The sequence below is a fragment of the Rhinatrema bivittatum genome, chromosome 5 (assembly GCF_901001135.1).
Source record: "Rhinatrema bivittatum chromosome 5, aRhiBiv1.1, whole genome shotgun sequence".
NCBI classification, from domain to species: Eukaryota; Metazoa; Chordata; class Amphibia; order Gymnophiona; family Rhinatrematidae; genus Rhinatrema; species Rhinatrema bivittatum.
Genome location: NC_042619.1, coordinates 170,465,252 through 170,489,237, shown reverse-complemented (window position 1 = coordinate 170,489,237; position 23,986 = coordinate 170,465,252). Strand labels below are relative to the sequence as shown.

At 44.9% G+C, this 23,986-nt stretch overlaps 1 protein-coding gene across 4 annotated transcripts in view; it reads right to left on the bottom strand.

Moving 5' to 3' along the window:
• PIBF1 (progesterone immunomodulatory binding factor 1) overlaps positions 1–23,986 on the bottom strand; it is a 391,620-nt gene that overhangs the window by 228,994 nt on the left and 138,640 nt on the right. For all 4 annotated transcript variants that reach the window (XM_029603019.1, XM_029603020.1, XM_029603018.1 and 1 more), the window contains exon 9: positions 17,778–17,903. In XM_029603019.1, the coding sequence (XP_029458879.1) occupies positions 17,778–17,903 (126 nt within the window). The remainder of the gene's footprint in view (positions 1–17,777; positions 17,904–23,986) is intronic.

Below are 23,986 nucleotides of genomic sequence, written 5' to 3'. Positions count from 1 at the left end.
GTACACCCTTCCAATTGATGCATTACTCTTTTCTTCAAAAAGATGTTAAGGAGGCCCAAATGCTGGTTGACTCGTTAGGCTACAAACAAAATCTTCAAATGCTTCCAGAGCAATTTTGAGTGCTAGAAATACTATTAAAAAATGAAAGTATGTGATGGCAAAGTCTGCTGGAGGAGTGATCTCAATGCCAAGAGCGAACAGTGCACGGGGACAGGGCAAAACTGGAAGATTTTAACTTAAATGAGGACAGGATATTTTAATTTTGGATTGAGCCCTCTGGTATTGATGGCCCAGCAGAGCTTGAACAGGAACGACAGGAACAACAGGTAACACAAGGCACACACTAAGACAATGTAAAATGCAAACTTGGAGACATGAAGGTGCCTTCAGAAGCAGGGAGGACCCAGCAGGACGACTGAATATACAAAACAAGCACTAAACAGAAACATTAGAGGCATGAAAGAAACTAGGAGTAAGCAGAGTTGCTTACTTGTAACAGGTGTTCTAGGACAGCAGGATCTTAGTCCTCACACATGGGTGACATCATCAGATGGAGCCCAGAACGGAAAAATTTCAAAGTTTCTGGATCTTTGACTAGGCACACTGAGCATGTCCAGCATGCCCTATACCACGCATCCACGTGGAGTCCCTCTTCAGACTTATAACAGAATTATAATAAATAAAAAAATGTAAGGAGAAACCCAACTCCGCAGTGTGTGGCGGACGGATTTCGTGAGACTCCGGAGGACAGACTGGCTGAACCTACTGTCACGTTGGCCATCCTTATCCAGACAGTAATGGGATGTGAATGTGTGGAGAGAACTCCACGTCATAGCCTTGCAGATCTCTTCCACGAGAACTGCTCGCAAGTGGGCCACCAACATTGTCATGGCTCTGAAAGAATGAGCCTTGACATGTCTCCCAAGAGGCAATCCCACCTGGGCATAACAGGAGATGCAGTCTGCTAGCCAACTGGATAGTGTCTGTTTGGCAACGGCAACTCACAACCTATTCCTATCAAAAGAAATAAAAAGTTGGGTGGACTGTCTATGGGCTTCTGTCCGTTCCAGATAGAAGGCTAAGGCTCTGCTGCAGTCCAAACTGTGCAATGCTCGTTCACCTTGATGCGAATGGGGCCTGGGAAAGAATGTTGACTGGTTAAAATGGAAATCCATCACCACCTTAGGCAGGAATTTAGGATGCGTATGCAAGACCACCCTGTTAGGAAAATACTTAGTGTAAGGTGGATAAGTCACTAAGGCCTGGAGCTTGCTGACCTTGCACACCGAGGTGACTGCCACCAAAAATATGACCTTCCAGGTCAGGTACTTCAGGTCACAGGAGAGCAGTGGCTAAAAAGAAACTTTCATCAGCTGAGCTAGCACAACACTGAGGTCCTAAGACACAGTGGGAAGCTTCAATTTATTTAATTAAAATCTTTTCTATACCGTCGTTCGGTCGTGCACCATCACAACGGTTTACAGAGAGGCACATATCTTTAATGATCCGCTGGGGATATGCTATCTTACACAGTGCCAGGATAGTTATCGGTTACATATTTCAATAATATAATCTATATGCAAGGTGACATGGATCTTATCCATATGTCTGATTAATAGGGTACTCATATAGGTATAGCAAATGTTGCTTACCTGATGTAACAGGTGTTCTCACAGGACAGCAGGATGTTAGTCCTCACAAATGGGTGACATCGAGGATGGAGCCCACCACGGGTGACATCGAGGATGGAGCCCACCACGGAAAACTTCTGTCAAAGTTTAAACAGAACTTTGACTGGCCCCTACTGGGCATGCCCAGCAAGGCACTGACCCTGCAGCCAGCAGGGGTCTCCCTTCAGTCTGATTTTCAAAGCTACAGGCAGTGCCTAGAAAGTAAAAACAAAACGAACCCAACACCGCGGGGTGGCGGGCGGGTTTCGTGAGGACTAACATCCTGCTGTCCTGTGAGAACACCTGTTACATCAGGTAAGCAACATTTGCTTTCTCACAGGACAAGCAGGATGGTTGTCCTCACAAATGGGTGAGTACCGAGCTGAGGATGTCCTGACTTGCACCAAATGCACCCAACGACGTGCAACAGGCAGTACAAGTGGGGTGGAATTTGGGAAAGGGCATCCGCACCCTACCGGGAAGGTGGAAGGGTGTTGGTACATCAGGTTGGAAAAAGGTTACGCAAGACAGATTGGCCGAAGATGGAGTCCTGTCTTCCAGCTTTGTCCAAACAATAGTGGGCTGCAAAGGTATGGAGAGAACTCCAGGTTGCAGCCCTGCAGATGTCAGGAAGCGGCACCGATCGAAGGTGTGCCACTGACGTAGCCATGGCCCTCACAGAGTGTGCTTTGACACGGTCTTGGAAAGGAATGCCAGCCTGCTCATAGCAGAAAGAAATGCAGTCCGCCAACCAGGAGGAAAGAGCCTGCTTACCCACAGGTTGTCCTAACTTGTTAGGATGGAAAGAGACGAATAATTGAGTGCTCTTCCTGTGAGAAACTGTACGGTCTAGGTAAAAGGCTAGAGCTCGTTTACAGTCTAGGGTATGCAGGGTCTGTTCTCCAGAGTTGGAGTGGGGCCTGGGAAAAAAGATAGGTAGTATGATGGATTGATTGATATGAAACTCAGAAACTACCTTAGGTAAAAATTTAGGGTGAGTGCGGAGTACCGCCCGGTCCTGCAGGAGTTTAGTGTAAGGCGGATAGGTAACTAGGGCCTGTAATTCACTAACCCTGCGAGCTGAAGTGATAGCCAAAAGGAATAACACTTTCCATGTGAGATACTTTAACTCACAGGAGTGCAGAGGTTCGAAAGGAGGTTTCATTAGACGACCAAGAACCAGATTAAGGTCCCAGGATGGGGCCGGAGGCCGTAAGGGTGGCTTCAGATGGAGCAAGCCTTTAAGAAAACGTGTTACTAGGGGTTGTACTGAAATAGGGACACCCTGTACACCTTTATGGAAGGCGGCTACCGCACTGACATGCATCCTAATGGAAGAGGTTTTAAGACCTGATTCAGAGAGATGCCATAAATAGTCCAAGAATTTGGAAATTGGACAGGAAAGGGGATCAAGGGACTGAGAAGTGCACCATGATGTGTACCTTTTCCATTTGTATGAGTAAGACTTTCTTGTGGAAGGCTTTCGTGAAGCTATCAGGACTCGAGAAACGGAATCTGAAAGGTTGAAAGGCTGAAGGACTAACCTTTCAACATCCATGCCGTCAGGGACAAGGCTTGGAGGTTGGGATGGAGGAGGCATCCGTCGTTTTGAGTGAGCAGATGCGGGTCCTTTCCCAGAGGAATGTGCCTGCGGATGGAGAGATCCTGGAGTATTGGAAACCATACTTGGCGTGGCCAGTAAGGTGCTATCAGGATCATGGTTCCTCCGTCCTGGCGTAGCTTCACGAGAGTCTTTGACACAAGAGGAAGTGGGGGGAATGCGTAGAGCAGACCGGTTGTCCACTTGAGGGAGAATGCATCCCTCGGCCGAGAGTTCTGGCTCCGAATGAGAGAGCAGTAATCGTCCACTTTGTGGTTCTGAGGGGACGCAAAGAGGTCTATGCGGGGAGAACCCCACTTGTGAAACAGAGAGGTCGCTATCAGAGGATCGAGTGACCACTCGTGCGGTCGGAAGACACGGCTCAGCCGGTCTGCCAATACATTGTCTACTCCCGGCAGGTAAGTGGCCCTGAGGTACATAGAGTGGGAGAGGGCTTCCGCCCAGATCTGCGCAGCTTCCTGACACAGAAGGAAGGAGCCTGTGCCTCCCTGCTTGTTTATGTACCACATGGCCACTTGGTTGTCCGTCTGGATTAAGATTATCTGATGAAAGAGATGATCTTTGAAAGTGCGGAGCGCATAGCGGATTGCTCGAAGTTCCAGGAAATTGATCTGGTGTTCGGCTTCCTCGTTGGACCATAACCCTTGGGTTTGAAAATTGTCCACATGGGCCCCCCAACCGATGTGGGAAGCGTCGGTGGTTAGGATAACTTGCGGATCCGGTGGAAGAAAGGGTAAGCCCTGAAGGAGGTTGACCTGAGTCGTCCACCAAGTTAAGGATAGGCGCAGCGCTTGTGTGACTGTGATTATGGAGGACAGAGGCTGAAAAGCTTGAATCCATTGTTGTCGTAGAGTCCATTGTGTTACCCTCATGGCTAGTCTGGTCATGGGAGTGACTTGAACCGAGGATGCCATGTGTCCTAGGAGAACTAGGAATTGGCGAGCTGTGGCAGTGTCTTGAGACTGGAGCTGGTGAGCTAGGGACATGAGAGTTTGGACCCGTTGTAGCGGAAGGTAGGCCTTTGCCTGTAAGGTGTCCAAGTCTGCCCCAATGAAAGATAAGGTTTGAGATGGGACGAAGCAAGATTTCTCGTAATTGACAAGAAACCCTAAGGAAAGGAGTGTGTTGATTGTCAATTGTAGGGAGGACCGGGCAATCTGAGGGGTGGAGGCCCTGATCAGCCAGTCGTCCAGATAGGGGTATACGTGGACACCTTCCTTCCTGAGGAATGCTGCTACAACTACGAGGCATTTGGTGAAGACCCGTGGAGCAGATGCCAGACCGAAAGGCAGTACTCGGTATTGATAATGGTCGCGGCCTACGAGAAACCGCAGATATTTGCGATGGGATTGTGTTATCGCAATATGGGTATAAGCTTCCTTGAGGTCGAGGGAGCATAGCCAATCCCCTTTCTGCAGCAGAGGGAGTAACGTGCCCAGGGTTACCATCTTGAATTTTTCTTTTTGAAGGTACTTGTTGAGGGCTCGAAGGTCTAAAATTGGACGTAGCCCTCCTGATTTCTTTGGAATTAGGAAGTATCTGGAATAGAATCCCTTGCCTCGTTGAGAGGGAGGAACGAGTTCTATAGCATTTGATTGCAGAAGAAGAGAAACTTCCTGTTGTAATTGAGCCAAATGGCTGGATAGACTCCACGCTTGAAGCGGCGGGGAGTCTGCCGGAAGAGTTATGAAATTGAGGTGGTAACCCTGTGCGATAATCGCCAGCACCCACTGGTCTGAGGTAATCTGTATCCAATGCTGTAGAAAGTGGCACAGACGACCCCCTACAGGGATGTGGGGGAGTGGGATATGGCATGTGCTCCGAGTCGGGAAGTCAAAGGCCTGCCGCAGGCCCGGGGGGTGGGGCTACAGCAGGTCTTTGTTTCCGAGGTTGGCGTGGCTGAGGTCTGGTGGAGGATCGAGCCGGACGAGGCCTAGTCGACGGAGGGTAATAACGACGTGGCCGAAAGAATGACTTTTTGGAGTCCTTCTTAGGTGGTGGTTTGGAGGATACCTCAGATGGAACAGACGAAAGTTGTTTCAACGTCTCGTGGTGATCCTTCAATTCCGCCACAATTTGTTGAATCTGTTCTCCGAACAGATTATCCCCTAAGCAGGGTAAATCGGCTAGACGATCCTGAACCTCTGGGCGAAGGTTGGATGATTTTAACCAAGCCCAACGTCTGGCTGAGATGGCAGTAGCTGAGACTTTCGTGGAAGCATCGAAGATATCGTAGGCCGTTCGGATCTCGTGCTTCCCAGCTTCAAATCCTTTGTGAAGGAGGGCTTGAAGCTGTGGCTGGTATTGGTCCGGTAAGGTGTCAGCGTAGTCCTGCATTTGTTTAAGGATAGCTCTGTTGTACTGAGTCATATAAAGTTGGTATGAAGCTATACGAGATATCAACATAGCCCCATGATACACTTTCCTTCCCACACTATCAAGAAATTGGTTGTCCTTGATAGGGGGAGTGGAAGAGTGTGGCTTTAAACGCTTGGCTTTCTTTTGCGCAGACTCAACTACAACAGAGCGATGATCCAGTTGAGACTTCTGAAATCCTGGTGCTGACTGAACGAGGTAGGTTGAGTCAGCTTTTTTATTGACTGGTGACACAGATGAAGGTGATTCCCAGTTTTTCTTTAAAAGATCCAGAAATACTTGGTGAATGGGGATGGAAGCGATGATCTTGGGGGCATCCAGAAATTGGAGCAGCTCCATCATTTGGTGCCTGTCATCGGTCTCAGATTGCAGCTGAAAAGGCACAACTTCTGACATCTCCTTTACAAAATTTATAAAGGAGAGATCTTCAGGAGGAGATCGTTTTCTACTCTCTGTAGGAGATGGTGGGGATGGTAAATCTGTATCTGAAGATGAATCATCACCCCAGGTATCATAAGGATCATGTAAGGTTTGCTGTCCTGAAGGACCTGGTAGAGGATCCAAAGGCATCGATGGAACCGGTGCTGCAAGCGGAACAGTGAACGGCATCGAGGGCTTCGGGGCCACCGATGGAATCGGTGCCGATCTTGGAATCGATGGAGCTGAAGGATAAATCGGTGGAAAGGTATGTGAAGGCACCGATGGAACGACACCGGACGGAGGAATCCGGAACGGTGTTTCTCCTGTCGATGAATGTCCTTCCGGACATGATGGTGTAGTCGGTGCTAATGAAATCACCGATGGAAGGGCGCGCATAAGTGCCTCCATACGATTTAGTATCGGTGCCAACGCTTCCACTATAGGCTCGGTGGTCGGTTCCATCCTCGGTGGCAGAGTCGGTGCTGAGGTCGGTGCCTGAGGCGGTGCCGGAATCGGTGCCGGAGGCGGTGCCGGTGGAGGCTGGAATCTTCGCATCGCATTCTCGATGGCCTCCTGGACCAGCCGGTCCAGTTCTGCCCGGAGACCAGGGGTAAGCATACCCGGCTCGACGGGAGAGGGAGGCTGAGGCAGGGCCGGAGGGACCACCGTAACCGGTGGGATCACGGCCCCCGCACCCCGGGAGGGTGAGGGTTTCCTCGGTGCCTGCGAACGAGACGTGGACGGTGCCAGGTCCGACCGAGGCTTTTTCTTCGGTGGCTCGGCCTGTTCAGAGGTCGATGGTTGCGGATCCTCGACGGGCCGAGACTTGTGCCGTCGATGGCGATGCTTATCCTTCCGATCTCCTCGGTCATCCGGGGAGGGGACAGGAGTCGACGGCCGAGAAGTCATCGATGGTGGACGGTCACCGGCGGGTTGGCGATGGTGGTGCAACTTCGACGGTGCCGGTTCCGATGACGTCGATGCTATCGATGGCGTTGGGGTGGGTGCATGGAAGAGGAGCCCCATCTTCTCCATCCTGGCCTTGCGACCCTTAGGTGTCATTAAGGCACATTTGGTGCAAGTCAGGACATCATGCTCACTACCCAAACATAAAACACAAACCCTATGGGGGTCAGTGATGGACATAGTCCGGGTACAATCCGGACATCGACGGAACCCCGTCGCCATGGCTTAAGGCCAAATTTAGGCGCGGGCTCAGTAAGTTCCCACAGGCCTCAAGGGCCAAAATCGACGGCCGCCGATTAAAAAAGGGAAAAAACTTACCGGTTTCCGCGAAAGTGACAAAAATTTGTCGAAGGGAGACCCCTGAGGGGCAAATTTTCTTCGGATAGAAAAATACCGAATTCCTGTCAGGAACGTGGTAAGAGAGCTCCTTTCACCGCGTGGCAACTGCTGCGCGGAAAAAAGAAGACTGAAGGGAGACCCCTGCTGGCTGCAGGGTCAGTGCCTTGCTGGGCATGCCCAGTAGGGGCCAGTCAAAGTTCTGTTTAAACTTTGACAGAAGTTTTCCGTGGTGGGCTCCATCCTCGATGTCACCCGTGGTGGGCTCCATCCTCGATGTCACCCATTTGTGAGGACAACCATCCTGCTTGTCCTGTGAGAAAGTACTTTAAACTGTCTTTATCATTAGAATTAACGTATGAGGGAAAATAATAAAATATGCAAGTACGCAGTTGTGTGACTCTATGCTGGGTGTTGATGTTCCATTGCTTGAAAGTTCATATTTCTTATTCTCCGTTTTCACTGTAAAAAGCTTTTTTGAAAAGCCAGGTTTTTAAACTTTTTTTGGAAGAGTTTTAAATCTCCCTGTAATCTAGTTTCCAGGGGCATTGTGTTCCACAAAATTGGTCCAACTAGGGATAGGGCTCGCTCCCTAACTTGGGTCAATCTGGCTGTTCTGACTGAAGGGATGGTTAGAAGGGCTTTATTGGCTGATCAACTGAAGCAGGCCCCTCATGAAACGAACTATAGGCTGTATAGAGATGGGTGCCCCATCTGCCAGCAGCATTGATGGAACAGACAGCCATGCCGATGTTGTGGTGTCCATCGGTGCGGCCCCAAAGTCCATTGGTGCAGATACTGCCAATGCCTCGGACTTTCTCGATTCAAAGTGTTTCTCCATCTTATCGACTTGAGTGCGACGTCATTTAGAGGTCATCTGGGCGCACATGCGGCAACCCCGGACGTCATGCGATGCCCTCATGAGGGTCCGTGATAGGCATGGTCCTCAGGCACTGGGAGCATTGAGGAAAACTAGATGAGGACATGCCAAATTAAAAGAAGGGAAGACAGCAGTGATGGTGGGCAGTCAGTCGGCAGGCACTGAAAAACCACTGCCCCGGGGGGAACAGAAGCGAAAATAAACTTACTGAAAACACCAAAAAACCTGACTAAGGAGCTTAAGGGAGCAACCAAGAGGGAAATGTAAAAAAAAACTAAATTAACCAGTGAAAGTTCTCTAAAGGCAATTTTCTTAGGAAAAAGCCAAAAGGTCACTTAACTACGAGGCAAAAGCTCCGTGGAAAAAAGACCGAAGAGGGTCATCGCGTGAATGCATGGTATAGGGCATGCTGAGCATGCTCAGTGTGCCTAGTCAAAGTTCCAGAAACTTTGACACAAGTTTTTCATGCTGGGCTCTATCTGATGTCACCCATGTGTGAGGACTACCATCCTGCTTATCCTAGGAGAAAACAGGAACATGAAAATTAGAACCATGAAGACCAAACACATGACCAAGTCTAGGACCAAAGTAAGAGCAAGTCTAGGACCAAGCACTGGCCTTGATACTGGAATCTAGGTTAAAACAGGAACAAGATGGCCACTAGTAAGAAGTGTGGAACATAGAGCTAGAAGGATTAAGCAGACACAACAAAGGCTCAGTGAGGTCCTCTGCTGGTAAAGACAAGAACTGCCCAAAAGGGTCTCAACATGGAATTGTTGTCCAAGAAAAATCTGATGGAACTGTTGACAAGAAAAAATCTGATAGTACTGCCTCAAAACTGGTCAGATCTGCCAAACAGAAACCACACAACACTGCAAATGACATGCTGAAAAGTTTAGCTTTCATTGGAGTACTTGTCGAAAGGTCCTCAGTACAGAATTACACAATAAGTTTCTATATGGGAGAGTTGTCAGAAAAAAAATCTTTTCTACAGTCCCATTATATAGTCCTATCATCTAAAGTATTTAAAATAAATAAATAAATAAATAAGAATCTTGATAAGTTTGATACCTTTTGGAACATATCCTAGAAACTAATGTCCCATAGTCAGTAAAGAAACTGAAGCTGAAAAGAAGTTGGATATTTCAGCATAACAATGATCTGAAACATACCTCAACATTAACCATGAAGTACTTACAGAAAAAAAGTTTGAATTCAGTCCACAGACAAATAATATTGAAAACCTGTAGGAAATGTTACCATTTCCAGTACCGACAGAACTTCCCCCCGATGTCAGCGTGATTCCGCATCCGGCACCCTTGTTCCCGCGACGCCAGCAGCGCGCCTTCGCCCCGCACGGGCCCGGCGTCCTCCGAGGACGTCAGGAAATCATCCCTGACACCGGAGGCAAAGTCTCGCGCGAATCGCGCCCTGAACACGCCCCCTGACGTCAGACGCCGACCGGCTCCAGTTTGCGCGGGAAGGGATTGACATTTAAGGAGAGCTTCTTCCTGGGCTCGTCGCTTTGGCCACAGTGCGTTTGGGGAGTGTTTTTGTTGCTTACCGTGCATGTTGCTTCAGCTCCTGACTTGGACTGTCTTATTGGATTACTCTGCCTGCTGCCTGCCTATTGGATTTGTTTGCCTTGGTTCATCTGTTTGCTGCCTGCCCTGACCTGGACTGTCTTATTGGATTACTCTGCCTGCTGCCTGCCTACTGGATTTGTTTGCCTTGGTTCCTCTGTCTGCTGCCTGCCCTGACCTGGACTGCCCGGCTGGATTACTCTACAGGCCGCATCCTCGGGATTGTCTCTTCTTGGTTCCTGAGAGGGGGATCTTCAGTTCCTGTGCTTCCCGGACTCAAGGTAAGCGGTCTCGACCTAGGTTCCACTTAACCAGAGTAACAGGAAAATTACTGAAAAAAATGTGTGGAGAGCATATGCAAGGAGACCTAAGAACATGTCTGAGCTAATCACTTTATGCCATGTAGAGGTTGTGTCAGTTTCTGTTTACTTAGAGAGACTCATTGAAACATACAATTTGACCAGGCATGCCTAAACTTTGGCATACAATTCTATAATATCTAAAACCCTCTCTCTGAGCTGGGTTTTAAGCCACGTTACAACGTCATCTATATAGCATAACTTCTCCTTTCCCTTCATGAATAGGTAATAACTCTGAAAAGGTTATAGTATTTACCATGTGCCAAAGCTTCTCTCCCAGATTATGGACATCTATCTGTACTACAGAGACACTATTCTAGCTAGGTCATTGGTCCCCAAGGTCACTAGATTATATAATCAGCTTTAGATGCCTTATTTTCTTCTCTATCTCCCTAATAATTTGGTTTGTATTTCTGCTAGCTGATGATCCTGTGAGATAGGCTCCCAAGTTAGTGCCTTTGACCAGAGAGTCACCCAGAAGCAGTTTTCTGTTTTGATGTCCTTCAACAGTACTTTGAGATGTAAATGCACTTGGTGTCTTGTTTCATTTCAAATACCAATTTCTGGAGCATCATCATTTTCAAATGTAAAGGCATTTTGTATAGGTATAATTTGGGGGTAGGGGTGTTTGTGTGTCAAAGCCTACTATAACCCATTTATTCCTGTGTTTTCTAATCCTCTGTGGGAGATGGGAGCTAATTCTGCATTAAATTGAGTCAACTCCTTTTTCATTGTAAAGAGCTGCAGATAGATGGATGGGGCAAGCTTTAAAGCCTCTAGATGATCTGCTTTAAGATTGAGTTATTTTCAAAGGCGTTACACCCTAAAATTAGCTTATACAATATGAGGTGAATTTTAAAAGTCTGACACGCACATCAATCAGGGGATGTGCAAATAAGTCTGGCTCGCGCATGCTGATAGCATTTTAAAAAGCATCCAGATATCTCGAAAGTTTTCAAAAAGGGGCGGGGCGTGGGCAGGGCATGAATCCGATATGTGCACGTAAATACTTATACAACTCAGGACACACCGAGCTTCCCTGCCACATAACTATTTCTGCTATAGATTTATTTATTTAAGTTTTTATATACCGCACAATGGATAAATATATATCCGTCTAGGCGGTTTACAAGTGGTCAAAGCACATACATAATTTAAAAACAGAAACACAAACAAATTTTAAAACAAATAGTTAAATACAGTGCATGGAATTATGAAAATTATTGCAGATGAAAAGCTTGAGTAAATAAATGAGTTTTCACTTTATGCCATGTAGATGCCAAGTAAATTAAAATGTAAAGAAAACTAGGCAGATCTGTTGGGTTTTAAGGGTCAGGGCTAACTAGGGGGGGTGAAGACTATCAAACCGGGGGAAGAGGTTTGTAGGATCTCTCCCTTAACTGGGAAACTGGACATGAACTGATAAAACGGAGAATGGCTTCGGCACATGCCCCTTTTAAAATCCCTCGATTTACGCGGTAGAAGCGGGATTCACGTGCACAAGCATGTGCACACTTAGAATTTGGCACAAACATGCACATGGCCAGGCTATAAATTCTCCTTTAAGGCACTATAGTTATTACACTATTACAGTGTGTTCATTTGGTTTAATATGGGATACCTGTACTATGATAAAAGAATTTCAAAACTCCTAGCTCACGACTTCAATTTAGGAGGCCTATATAAGAAAATCAAGATTTGGGCTAGAGTGGAGAGATTTTAAGTGCCAAGATCCAAACAAACTTATTTGAATGCTAACCCAATGCTGTTATTCAAAAGTACTCGCTATTCACCAACTAACCTCTTTTCCTTTACAGAATTATTCTACATCCCCCACTTATTCAAAGGAAATCCTTGTTTGGTGGTTTTTTGTACGGTAGCTATATACAGGGACAACTTTAAGCATACAGTATAAGAGAGAACATTCAAGAAACGTTTTCACACTGTGAACCCGGACCGGACACAGTAGATTGCTCTCCCATAGTCCCTGAAGCAGGCACGCTTTGCCGAAACATGGCCAATGTCGGGCAGGCGAATCCGAACTCACAAGAAGCAATGAGGGCGGCAGCCTAGATAAGTATATGAGAGAAAGAATTAATAGTTGGGTCGGATAAGCAGCCAGGGAGAAGTGACAATAGATGTAAAAGTAAAAAAGAAAAAAGAAAAGAAGAATGGATATAAAGGTTGAATAATAAAGAGTAATATACGGAGCTAGTAAGAGGGACAACTAAAAAATAGTTGTCCCTGTATATAGCTACCGTACAAAAAACCACCAAACAAGGATTTCCTTTGAATAAGTGGGGGTTGTAGAGTTATTCAAAAGTACAGCAGAAAAACTAAGGAAACAGCATGAGACTGTCAAATCTTTAAGCAAACTTTAATTATTAAGTCTCAATTAGAGTATAGGCATGAAAAACAAGTTGAGATTAGCAGCACAAAATATAGGCAAGCAAGTTTAAAACAATAAGAGATTTTTTCAATATCTACAGCCAGAAAAAAACCCAAAACCAGTCTAGAGCCCTTAAATTCTTCTCTAGAAGGAGAAATTTGTCTCTTTGGACACTTAAGTCAAACTATATGCTCTGAATTCCCACATTTTCTACATACATACTTTTTTCTTTTTCTTTAAATATAGGTACCATGATTTCCCATTTCCACTCTTCTTGGATCTCACTTCTCTTTTACAAGTTCTTGAAGATAATTACTAAAGGTATGCAATAACTTGAGGCAATTCTTTACGTACACTAGAGTAAATGCTCTCAGGGCCTACTAATTTCAAAACATTTATCTACTAAGACTTGCTCTTTCCCTTTTCTAATACAATTTAACCTCTGCAATCTCCCTGGAGCTGAAGGTGTTTTAGTTACCAAACAAAACAGTTACCAAGGATCTTTTTTGTTTTGTAAAGATTGAAATATAAAAGGTATCAAAATGCACCAGTCTTCTTAGCAACATTGTTTTCCTACCTCATTCACTTAAAGGGCGTACATTTTCTTTGGTCTTTCTTATTTCTGATATGAGTTTATATTGTTTTCTTACACTGCTATAAATCTTTTAAGCACATCTAGTTTTGTACCTTAGTCTTCCTAATTTTGTCCCTACAAGACCAAACTATTTTTCACTTTTTGTTGCATACCTTTTTAGTTATTCTGGTCTCTCATCATATGTCCTATCTTATGCATTAGAATAGTTCTGTTTTGTGCGCTTAGTATTCTATCAAAGGAACAATCAGCTCTCCTGTAGTCATGCCTCCCTCTGGATCACTTCCTAAGAGATCTTTCCACTAGCTCCCTAAATCTGCTAAAATATGCTTTCTTGGAGTTTAATATCTTTATTTTCCTGTAATTCCCATCTTCCCTTTTACACTTCTCTGAAAGTTTAATGACACTCAGCTACATTGTTAAGCATCAGGCTATAAACTAAGTATATGCAACTACAAAAACACAAATTGTAGTACCTTATGCTTAAAAATCCACCTACCAAAGTTTTTACCTCCAACTGACATTACGCACACATCCAATACTATGTCATGAAGCCTCTGTGGACCAAGTTTCTCTAAAACAGAATACAATGGCAAATAACCTCCACGTCTTATTTAATCTGCTCAATCTACCTATCTACTCCAAAACGGCAGACTCTACTTGACCTTCACCCACTGCTAAGAATTGTTATATCAGTCACATGCTTTGTTGAAGTTTGATGCAAATTTTGTAGCTACCATCATCCCTGGAAGGTTGTTTGATGCATTAATCACTATTATTACTCTTGAAATGGACTTCGCTTTGGTCTCATGTTATCACCTCTTGTACCATAAATTCTTTGCCACAGAAAAAAGCTTGCCTCTTGATCATTTATACTTTGTACTTTCTATCATCTAGCACCCCCTCCCCTTTTTATTCCGTTCCTCTTTCAGTATATACATATTTAGGACCTTAAGCAGAAAAAAGCAGTCAATAAACCGGTTACAGGCAATATATATGTACTCTATTTAAAAAGTATGAGACTGGTTTTTGGGGGCTATACTTCCTTCCATCTTGTCAATGCAGAATGGGTTAGGAATATAGTTACCAGAATATACAAGCAAATTATAGGCTGTATTCCAATGGTTTTCAAAACTGTAAATTACATTTAACATTGTTCATACATTGAACACGTAACACTTCATACAAAAGGACTGAGCTTGTGCTAATTCAACCTCTTTGGTATGACTCAAACTGGAAAAATTGTACAGTTAAAGGATTAGGGAGAGCAAGGGTATTCAAAGAGCTGACTCTTGTGTGAACCTGATGAAGGAAATATAGCTTTCCAAAGCTAGTCACAAATATACAGATATCACAATAAAAAAACAAAAAGTACCACTTACAACATATTTCTTGACCTTTATTACCATGTATCCCATATCACTAAGCTTGTAAGAATGGTATCAAAAGTTTACTCTCTCTAGTATATACAGTGATTTATTTAGCTGGTAAGTATTCACTCTATGATTGAAATTTAAGTTCTGGGGTTTTTTTTTCCCAATTCATGTACAACAAATGATTAAATCTGATTATCCCATAATTTACACCTGAATTGTAAGAGAAGCATACATTTTTTCAAATAAAACAGTATAAAGTTGAAATACTTCTTAAGTTGACAGTTAATAATGATTTTAATAGTGCTTTCCCACCATAATCCTGTAAACACATGTTGCATAGTCCTACAATTAAAGCAGTTATAATCTCAGAATATATAAACTGCAAATAAGCTCAATAATTTGAGGGTGCAATAGACAGCTATTTTCTCATAACATGTTTCAATCTGCTCATTCCTGTTCTCTTCACTTTATTTTTGTGCATTAGTTATATGAGTAGAATATACTTGTGATGCTTGTCATACTTCATATTTTCTACTTATTAATCCATTCCATTATACTTCATAGTATCATCCTTATTTCTGACAAGTTAAAACAATGGCTTCAACATGATAAACCCTACAGAAATTTTGCCAATGCTTATTGAGAGCAAAATTGACTAAAAGATATCATATATACAAAACCAAGGACAAGATGTGTATATCTCACTTATAATAATTGAAAAAATATGTTTAACACTAAGAAATAAGCCATTACATATATTATTTATATGTGATGTTTTTAAATATGAAAATTAAAACATATCACAAAATTGCAGCCATCCTAATCACAGATATATACCAGAAAAGATAATATAAAAGGAAAGACACTATTGAGAGCCCAACACAAAAAAAAAAAAAGCAAAAATACAGACTTATCATAAACAGAATGCACACCATTAAATAATTACCATCATTTCCACCCACAATCCAGTGGGAGCACAGAGGAGAGGCTGAACAGAATCCGATGGAGCGCACTGTTAATCTGTCCTTGGACGCGCATTTTCCCTTACCCCTTATTCAGTAAGGGGAGGAAAACGTGCGTCCAACCCCCGGCACCTAATGCAAATGCATGTTGATGGCCCTATTAGGTATGCCCACACGATACAGCCAAGCCGCACATTTTACTTTAAAAAATTAGCGCCTACCTTTGGGTAAGCGCTAGTTTCTGCCGGCACCGGGAAACTGCACAGAAAAGCAGTAAAAATTGCTTTTCTGTGCACCCTCCGACTTAATATCATGGCGATATTAAGTCGGAGGTCCCGAAGAGTAAAAAAAGTTAAAAAAAAAAAAAGAAAAAAAAATTAAAATGGGCTGGCGGCTGTCGGGCCAAAAACCGGACGCTCAATTTTGCCGGCGTCCGGTTTCCGAGCCTGTCAGCGGGCTCGAGAACCGACGCTGGCAAAATTGAGCGTCGGCTGTCAAACCCGCTAACAGCCGCTGCTCCGGACTAAAAGGAGGCACTATGGACGCGCGCTAGTGTCCCTAGCGCCTCCTTTTGCCTGTTTCTACCGCACCACCTAATTTAAATACTGAATCGCACACACCGGCGAGTGGCTGGTGCGCGTGCCGGGAGAGCGGGTGTTCGTCTGCTCTCCCGCGGACTTTACTGAATCGGCCTGTCTATAAGCAAGTGTGTATATGGCAATATCATTCTAAAGACTGATTGGATATACTGGTGAGTTTATGTTTGAATGATCAGTTTTAACCCAGCACAGTGATCTTGTCTGAGTAGGCACCAGACAAAGATATAAAAACAGGCACAGCAAGGAGAGAGAACAGAAACAAAACTGCAGGTGCAATATTGATTTGCTAAGGAATAGAATTAGACTCTGCCAGGCTGCACAGTGACTAAGGTCTGCCATGTGGCTGGCAGAGTTGAAAGGAAGAGAAAAAGAAAAAGAAAAAAGAAAAATATAACTATCATAAGGTAAAATAAAAAACCACAACAAAAACTTTGAAGAGAGCAAAGCTAAATACTGTGACCACATGGTTCCTGCGACCACGTGGCTTCATGGAAAAAGAGAGGTTGAGGGACTCTGCCTAATGGGGCAGGATCATAACTACAGTTGCACATGCACAGTAGAGTATGTGTGAAAGCTCTAGAATCTTTGAGATCAAAGTTCTGGACCGGGATCCATCCAATGTCGACACCCGAATGTGAGGACTGCCATCGTGCTTGTCCTCAGAGAATTCTGGTTCCTTTGTGTGGGCTGATTGTTTCGCTCCTGCATTGAACATCGTGCTACAATCATCAATGGTGCCATTCTCTTTAACCTTGGGAGAATTTTGCTTTGATGTGGTCCTCCTTATGAACAATTTAGAAAAGAGGAAATTGCAGTCTGTTGGGATCCTTTTTTTTTTGGTCTCTTGATGACTATTACAGTTTGAAAGAAGAGAAAAAATTGCTATATATTGGGTCCTTTTTTTCTTTGGTCTTTAATGAAAGAGCTTATTATGCGGGTTTTATCTCTTTTTTTTTTTTTTTGGAGTTATATAATGTATTAAATTTGTGGAGAAGGGATATGACGGTAATTTTTGAATGGTGGGCATTGTATGATTGTTTAGGTCTGTGTGTTTGTCTTTTTTTAATTTAAGATAGTCCCTCAATGGTGTCTTTGATTTTATGCTGGTTTTGTGATTAGGGTGACTGAAATGTTGTGTTATGTTTTAAATGTTCATAAATTGTTTATATCTGATATTTGAAAATTTGTAATAGCTTATTCCTACATGTTATTAAATTTTTGTTTTTAATTATTATAAGTGAGATATACACATCTTGCCCTTTGTTTTGTGTGTATGGTTACATGTATGGATGTGATTTAGAAATCATACTATTGAGTTCCCTGGTGAAAGATATTTTCTACATTCATAAATTTCCAATTTGCATCTGTTTCCCAACTCTGATTTTAATTTAAAATTAAAACTAATGTAGCAAGTAATTATGTTTTTCAAAGAAAAAAACTACAGTTCTAAATTATGTTCATAAAAATATTTGATTTATTATGGTTGTATTAAATCTACTAAAAAATGTTTCTAATAATATTTAGTAGAGGAAATGAAATGTACAAACTACAAACAATAACAATGAATCTTTTTAGAGTAATATTAAAATGCTAAATTTCTTCATTTCAATTACCTTACAATTTTTTTTTATAGAAGCATTTTCGTTACCTGTTCTCACGTTCATACATCTCCTTGGAAGCTCCCCGAAGCTGCTCAATTTCTTGATTTGTTTTCAATCTGATTTGTTCCAACTCATCATGCAATTTGTTTTCATACTCAGTTTTGCATTGGTCCCTGCAAATATTTAAGAAATACACATAGGAGTTTAATTAAAGAAAATATATTTTCTCCTCATTTGTTAAAAATGTTGGGGATATGAAAGAGTTCTCATAAAACAGAGCCTTATTTGCTTATATACGGGTACATTTTTCAAAAGGAAAGCAAATGTTGCTCTTAAAAATGTTTTTCTAGAAAAATAATCAAACTACTTAGATATAAAATGGAAAAAAAGGATTCTTATATTTATTTTGTAAGGCTTTTCCATTTCGCCTGATTAAAAATAACTATATTCAAAAAAACTGTTCTTCACCAAAGGCAGCATCTGAAAAAAAGTCATACTGAGGGGGTCATCTGAGCTGCCACAACATCTGAAAGAGCTTTGCTCAATCTCAAGAATTTTAATACACATCTAATGCCATTAGGAGGAATCCATGAGGATTAATTACCCCAGTCCCTTCTTGATAGTGGGTAGACTAGAGAAAAATAGTAGGCTCTAATGATTCAAATACTTTCTTGAGAAAATATTTGCAGATAAGGCTCTCTCTCTAAAGAGAAATATTGAGGTAGATCTTATAAAATCCGGGGGGGGCGGCGTGCGCAAGGCTGCGCAAAATCGGCAGCCTGTGCGCGCCGAGCCGCGCAGCCTGCCTCCGTTCCCTCCGAGGCCGCTCTGAAATCAGAGCGGCCTCGGAGGGAACTTTCCTTCTGTGTCCCCCGACCTTCACCTCCCTTCCCCTATCTAACCCACCCCCCCAGCCCTACCTAAATCCCCCCTACCTTTGTTGTGCAAGTTACGCCTGCTTGAGGCAGGCATAACTTGCGCGCGCCGCCTCGGCATCCCCCGGCACAGGCCGCAGTGCCGGGGGACTCGGGACCACCCTCCCGGCCCGCCCCCGATCTGTCGCTACACCCCCGGACCTGCCCCAGACATGCCCCCAGACACACCTCCTCCCGCCTTTAACGAAGCCCCGGGACTTGCGCGTGCCGGCGGCCTATGCAAAATAGGCGCACGAATACAAGAACAAGTTTTGCTACGATTATTGCTTTTAAAATAAGAAAATTAACAGATAACATCATAAATAGGCCCCAGAAGCTATGCCATATTGGATAGTGCCTCTTTATCATTTATAGAAGCTTTTGCAATCAAGTCTTTCAAATAGAAAGTGATTTCAGTTTTTACAAGCTAGTTAAAACAAAACTATGGTACTTGCTTGAGTCTGCTGTCCCCACAGCTTCAAGGAATCAGAGTGGTTTGCACCAATACAAAATCTTTTGAATCATTTTACTCTTATGAACTTGGGTATTACTTATAGTAACAGTCACTTAAACCTGCAAAGTAAATCATTTTATCTGTCCTAGAATTGAATAGGTTTAACTGCATGAACCATCAAAAAGAGAACAGACTCTTAAGCCTCAACAGTTCTTACTAAGCAAAAGGTAAGAAAAGTTTTTTGGAAGCAAATTTGGAGAATTTCTGAAAAAGTGAATTCTGTAATCCCCTTGTAAAACCTATACACCACAAATTCAGAGATTAGGACATGATGGTTTTGCACACACTTTGGTCTGCCCCCAGCTACTAGACGCCATGGAGATCAGTCATGACACCTGCTATAAGCTCTAGACCCTACTACTGCTACTAATATTACTGATCATTTCTGTATCTCTAGTGGATATGTACAGTGCTGTACAAATATACATTTATTTATTTAAAATCTTTGATATGCCGCCTATACAAAAGTTTTGGAAGATCTAAGCAGTGATTCACATAGACAAATAAATATTTTATTTAAAAACATGATAAAATCAATAAGGTTGTGATTAGAAGAGCCGGGGTTTAAGACTGAAAAATTATCTCAAAAGTGTAGGTTATTAGGTGAGATTTGAATATGGCCAGAAAGGAAGCATCAACTCAGAAATGCTGCTCCAGGTCTACAGAGCAGCAAGGAGGAAAGTTAATTTAGGAGTTCGTAACCTGTTGTAGCTAAAAATGTCGCAACTTGGTCAGTCAAAATCTGGTAAGCTAGGTCAAGCTGGATGCTTCAGTGAATCAAACTGCAAGAATGCAGTAAGTCCTATGCAGTTCTCATATTCCAAATTAAACAGAGCAGCTTTTTCATCTTTCAAAAAAACCAACAGTAGAAAGATGTTCCCAAAACTGCAGAACTATAACTCTGGCAAAGGGACACTTTTACAGACTACAAGACCACTCCCATTGACCTATATAGTATACCAAGACAACAAACCAAAATAGAACAGTAACATTTTACAAAAATTATATATCAACATTTAAAAATTGTCTTTAAAGTTTAATCAAAAACAGTTTTCAATATGTATACTTTATCACAATCTTAAAATACAATATAGAACTTCTGCCTCCATTAAAAACCTTTACCACATTAAAATTAAAACCAAGCATCCAACTCACTTATCTCCCCTCTACACCATGTTGCAACATCACACTCTCATTCATTCATATACACCACACATGTTTAATAACAACCTCAGCTTGTCCCAGTACAAAAACAATCTATAGCACAGTCTATTAAAAAAAACCAGAAAAATCATTCAAAAGTGTTCCAAGTTGTATGGTATAAATGTTCTGATCACTTAACAGGTAAGAGAAACTAGGTAAAATCACTTAACTTGTATTGATCTCCACAGACATTCAATGTTCACCATTCAACAATCCCTCTAGTTGAGCTCCATACTCCAGCTAGATCTTTGTGTTCTGAAGGCCAAAGTTTCCTTTAGGTACCTTGGATTGGGAGTAGTAAAGCCCAATAGACCAGACCAAAATCTTTATCTCAAGACAGTCCAGAGCATACAAGGATTATAAGGTTTTTAGAAAACAACTTAAGGCCACCTTTTTAGGAGAGTTTATTCATTTTGATCTATATGTTAATTTCAGTTAGATATGCTTTTATCTGGCTTTTATTGTGTAATTTATATATATACAAGCCGTTAAGCCCGTTAAAACGGGCTACATTAACATTTTTTTTGGATCATTTCCTTCCCCCTCATTCTCCCTCCCACCTCCCCCACTCTCTCCCCTCAGTCACTCCTCTCTCTTCCTCCCCTCCTCCCCCCCCCAGTCACTCCCCCCTCCTCCCCTCAGTCACTCCCCCCTTCTCCCCCCCTCAGTCACTCCCCCTCCTCCCTCCCCCAGTCACTCCCCCTCCTCCCTCCCCCAGTCACTCCTATCTCCCCCTCCCCAGTCACTCCCCCTCAGTCACTCCCCCCTCCTCCCCTCAGTCACTCCTATCTCCCCGCTCCCCCTCACACTCCCCTCAGTCACTCCCCCCTCCTCCCCTAGTCCACTCCCTCCCTCATTCCGAGCTCACCCCCCCCCCTACCCCCCTCCCCTCAGTCACCTCTCCTCCCTACTCGCCCTCCCCCTCCCCTCAGTCACTCCCCATTCCCCCCTCCCCTCAGTCACTCCCCCCTCCCCTGAGTCACCTCCCTCCCCTCCCTCCTCCCCTCAGTCACTCCCCTCAGTCACTCCCCCCTCCTCCCTCCCTCAGTCACTCCCCCCCTCCCTCCCTCCGTCACTCCCCCCTCCTCCCTCCGTCACTCCCCCCTCCTCCCTCTCCCAGTCACCTCCCCCCTCCTCCCTCTCCCAGTCACTCCCCTCAGTCACTCCCCCCCTCCTCCCCTCAGTCACTCCCCCCGAGTCACTCCTCCCTCCTCCCTCCCCTCAGTCACTCCTCCCTCCCCCCTCCCCTCAGTCACTCCTCCCTCCCCTCAGTCACTACTCCCTCCCCCTCCCCTCAGTCACTCCCCCCTCCCCCCTCCCCCTCAGTCACTCCCCCCTCCCCTGAGTCACTCCTCCCTCCCCCCCCTCCCCTCAGTCGATCTCCGCCGAAGACCCAGAGCGGCGGCGGCATGCGCGCGAGGGAGGGACAGACTTCCTTCCGTCCGTCTGTCCCTCCCTCACGCGCATGCCGCCGCCGCTCCGGGTCTTTGGGCCGCCGCTCCGGGCCGCCGCTGCCGCCGCTCCTGCCCAGGTCTTCGGGCCGGTGCCGCCGCCGCCGCTCCGGGTCTTTGGGCCACTGCGGCCGCCGCTCCTGCCCAGGTCTTCGGGCCGGTGCCGCCGCCGCCGCTCCGGGTCTTTGGGCCACCGCGGCCGCCGCTCCTGCCCGGGTCTTCGGGCCGCCGCTGCCGCTCCCGCCGCTCCGGGTCTTCGGGCCGCTGCCGCTGCTCCGGGTCTTCGGGCCGCCGCTCCTGCCGCTCCGGGTCTTCGGGCCGCCGCTGCCGCTCCCGCCGCTCCGGGTCTTCGGGCCGCTGCCGCTGCTCCGGGCCGCTGCTCCTGCCGCTCCGGGTCTTCGGGCCGGTGCCGCCGCCGCCGCTCCGGGTCTTCGGGCCACCGCTGCCGCCGCTCCTACAGCGCCATTTTTATTTTCAAGAGCCACACTGTGACCGATGTGCTCGCATGCGCGGTAGAGCTGCTCTCTACTGCGCATTTGCGGCACGTCGGTCAAGCTTCGTTTATTAGGTAGGATATATATATATATATATATATATATATATATATAATTTTTTTTGATGTGTCTATCAATTTCTTTTGTAATCTGCACTGATCAATTGAAATTGGATGTTGCAGACTATAAATATACTAAACTTCATATGGGGGGGGGGGGGGGGAATTTGGGACGAACCTTAACCCGAGCCTGATCCTCAATTGGGCTGCCAACTCTGAAAAAACTGAGACCTCCTAAAGGACAGAGACCTCTGAAATGCCGAGCCCCTAGATTGACCCCTCATAGGCGAGGGGTGCTATAACTGCTTTCTCTTCTGGTAGCTGGGGTACTGGAAATTTGCCCCACTTACTGGCCAGATTTTCCAACTTGCTTCCGAAGAGGAGTGATCCTTTAAAAGGCATCTTTGTGAAATTTGCCTCAGAGGTTGAGTCTGCTGACCAATTCCGCAGCCATAGCTGTCTTCTGGCCACCACCACTGAGGCCACTTCTCTGGCTGAGGTATGGACTAAGTCTGAGCCTTATCAGCTAAAAGGGCGGAGGCAGGTTCCATAACCGCTCTGGAAATCGCCTGAGTCATCCACCTTCCAAGAGAGAAGCAGGTACGAACAAGCTACCAGGGCACAACAAGAAGCAATCTGTAAGATCATTGCTATTGTGTCAAAGGCCTATTTAAGGATGGAATCCATACCCCTATCATGTGCATCCTTTAAGGCCTCTCTTCCCTCCATTAGTTGTTCGTTTAGAGAAGGCATAGATCAGCGCATCCACTTTAGGGAAACGCAAACATTCTCTTGCTGCCAGATCCAGTGGGTATAGAGCTTCTAATGCTCGTTCACCTTTAAAATTTGCTTCTAGGGCATCCCATTCCAGGTCAATCAACTCCTGGATGGCTTCCAGTACAGGAAAGTAGCAAGAGGCTTTCTATAAGGAATCAGAATCAGATTCTTTTTTGGTTCCGTCAAGAGTGCAAGAGTGCAGCCTAGGAACTCCCAGCATCTTCAGTGTCTGGGAAGCCAGGGCTGGCAATTCGTCTTTATAGAAAAACTGTAAGATGTTCCAATATGGTTCTAAACCGGAGGGGGGGGGGGGGAGGATTTCCCCATCTTCCAAGGAATCTGGATCCTCTTCTTCATCTGTGCCGTCCGGGTCCCTGCTAGGGATACCCTTGATGAGTCGAGGCATGTTTCTAGGTCTGCCAATAAAACTGGGAGAGGGAGTGCTTACTGGTTAAGGTTCCGTGTGGAAAGGGAGAAGTGAGGTTGCAGACTGCGCCTGTACAAAGACGAAGGCCTTGAAAGAATTCCACCCGAGAGAGGGAAGCTGGGTCTATACCTAGCCCAGGAGATACTGGGGTAGGTTTCTGCTAAATTTCTCTCTCCCATGGATTACCTATTCCTGTGGTTAGTCAGATCCGGGGTATTTCCGGTTGAGGCTGTGGCTGACCCATCCTCTGGATGGGAGTAGTTGGGCTTAGCAAAGTCCAGAAAGGCCAACTCTCCCTGGACTTCCTCACAGTGCTGACATAAGCAAGAATCCAGATCAGACTGTGCAGCCCTAATATGACTAGCAGTGCAGAGAGAAAGGCGCTTATGTTTCTTTGCTGCCAGAGCCATTGGAGAC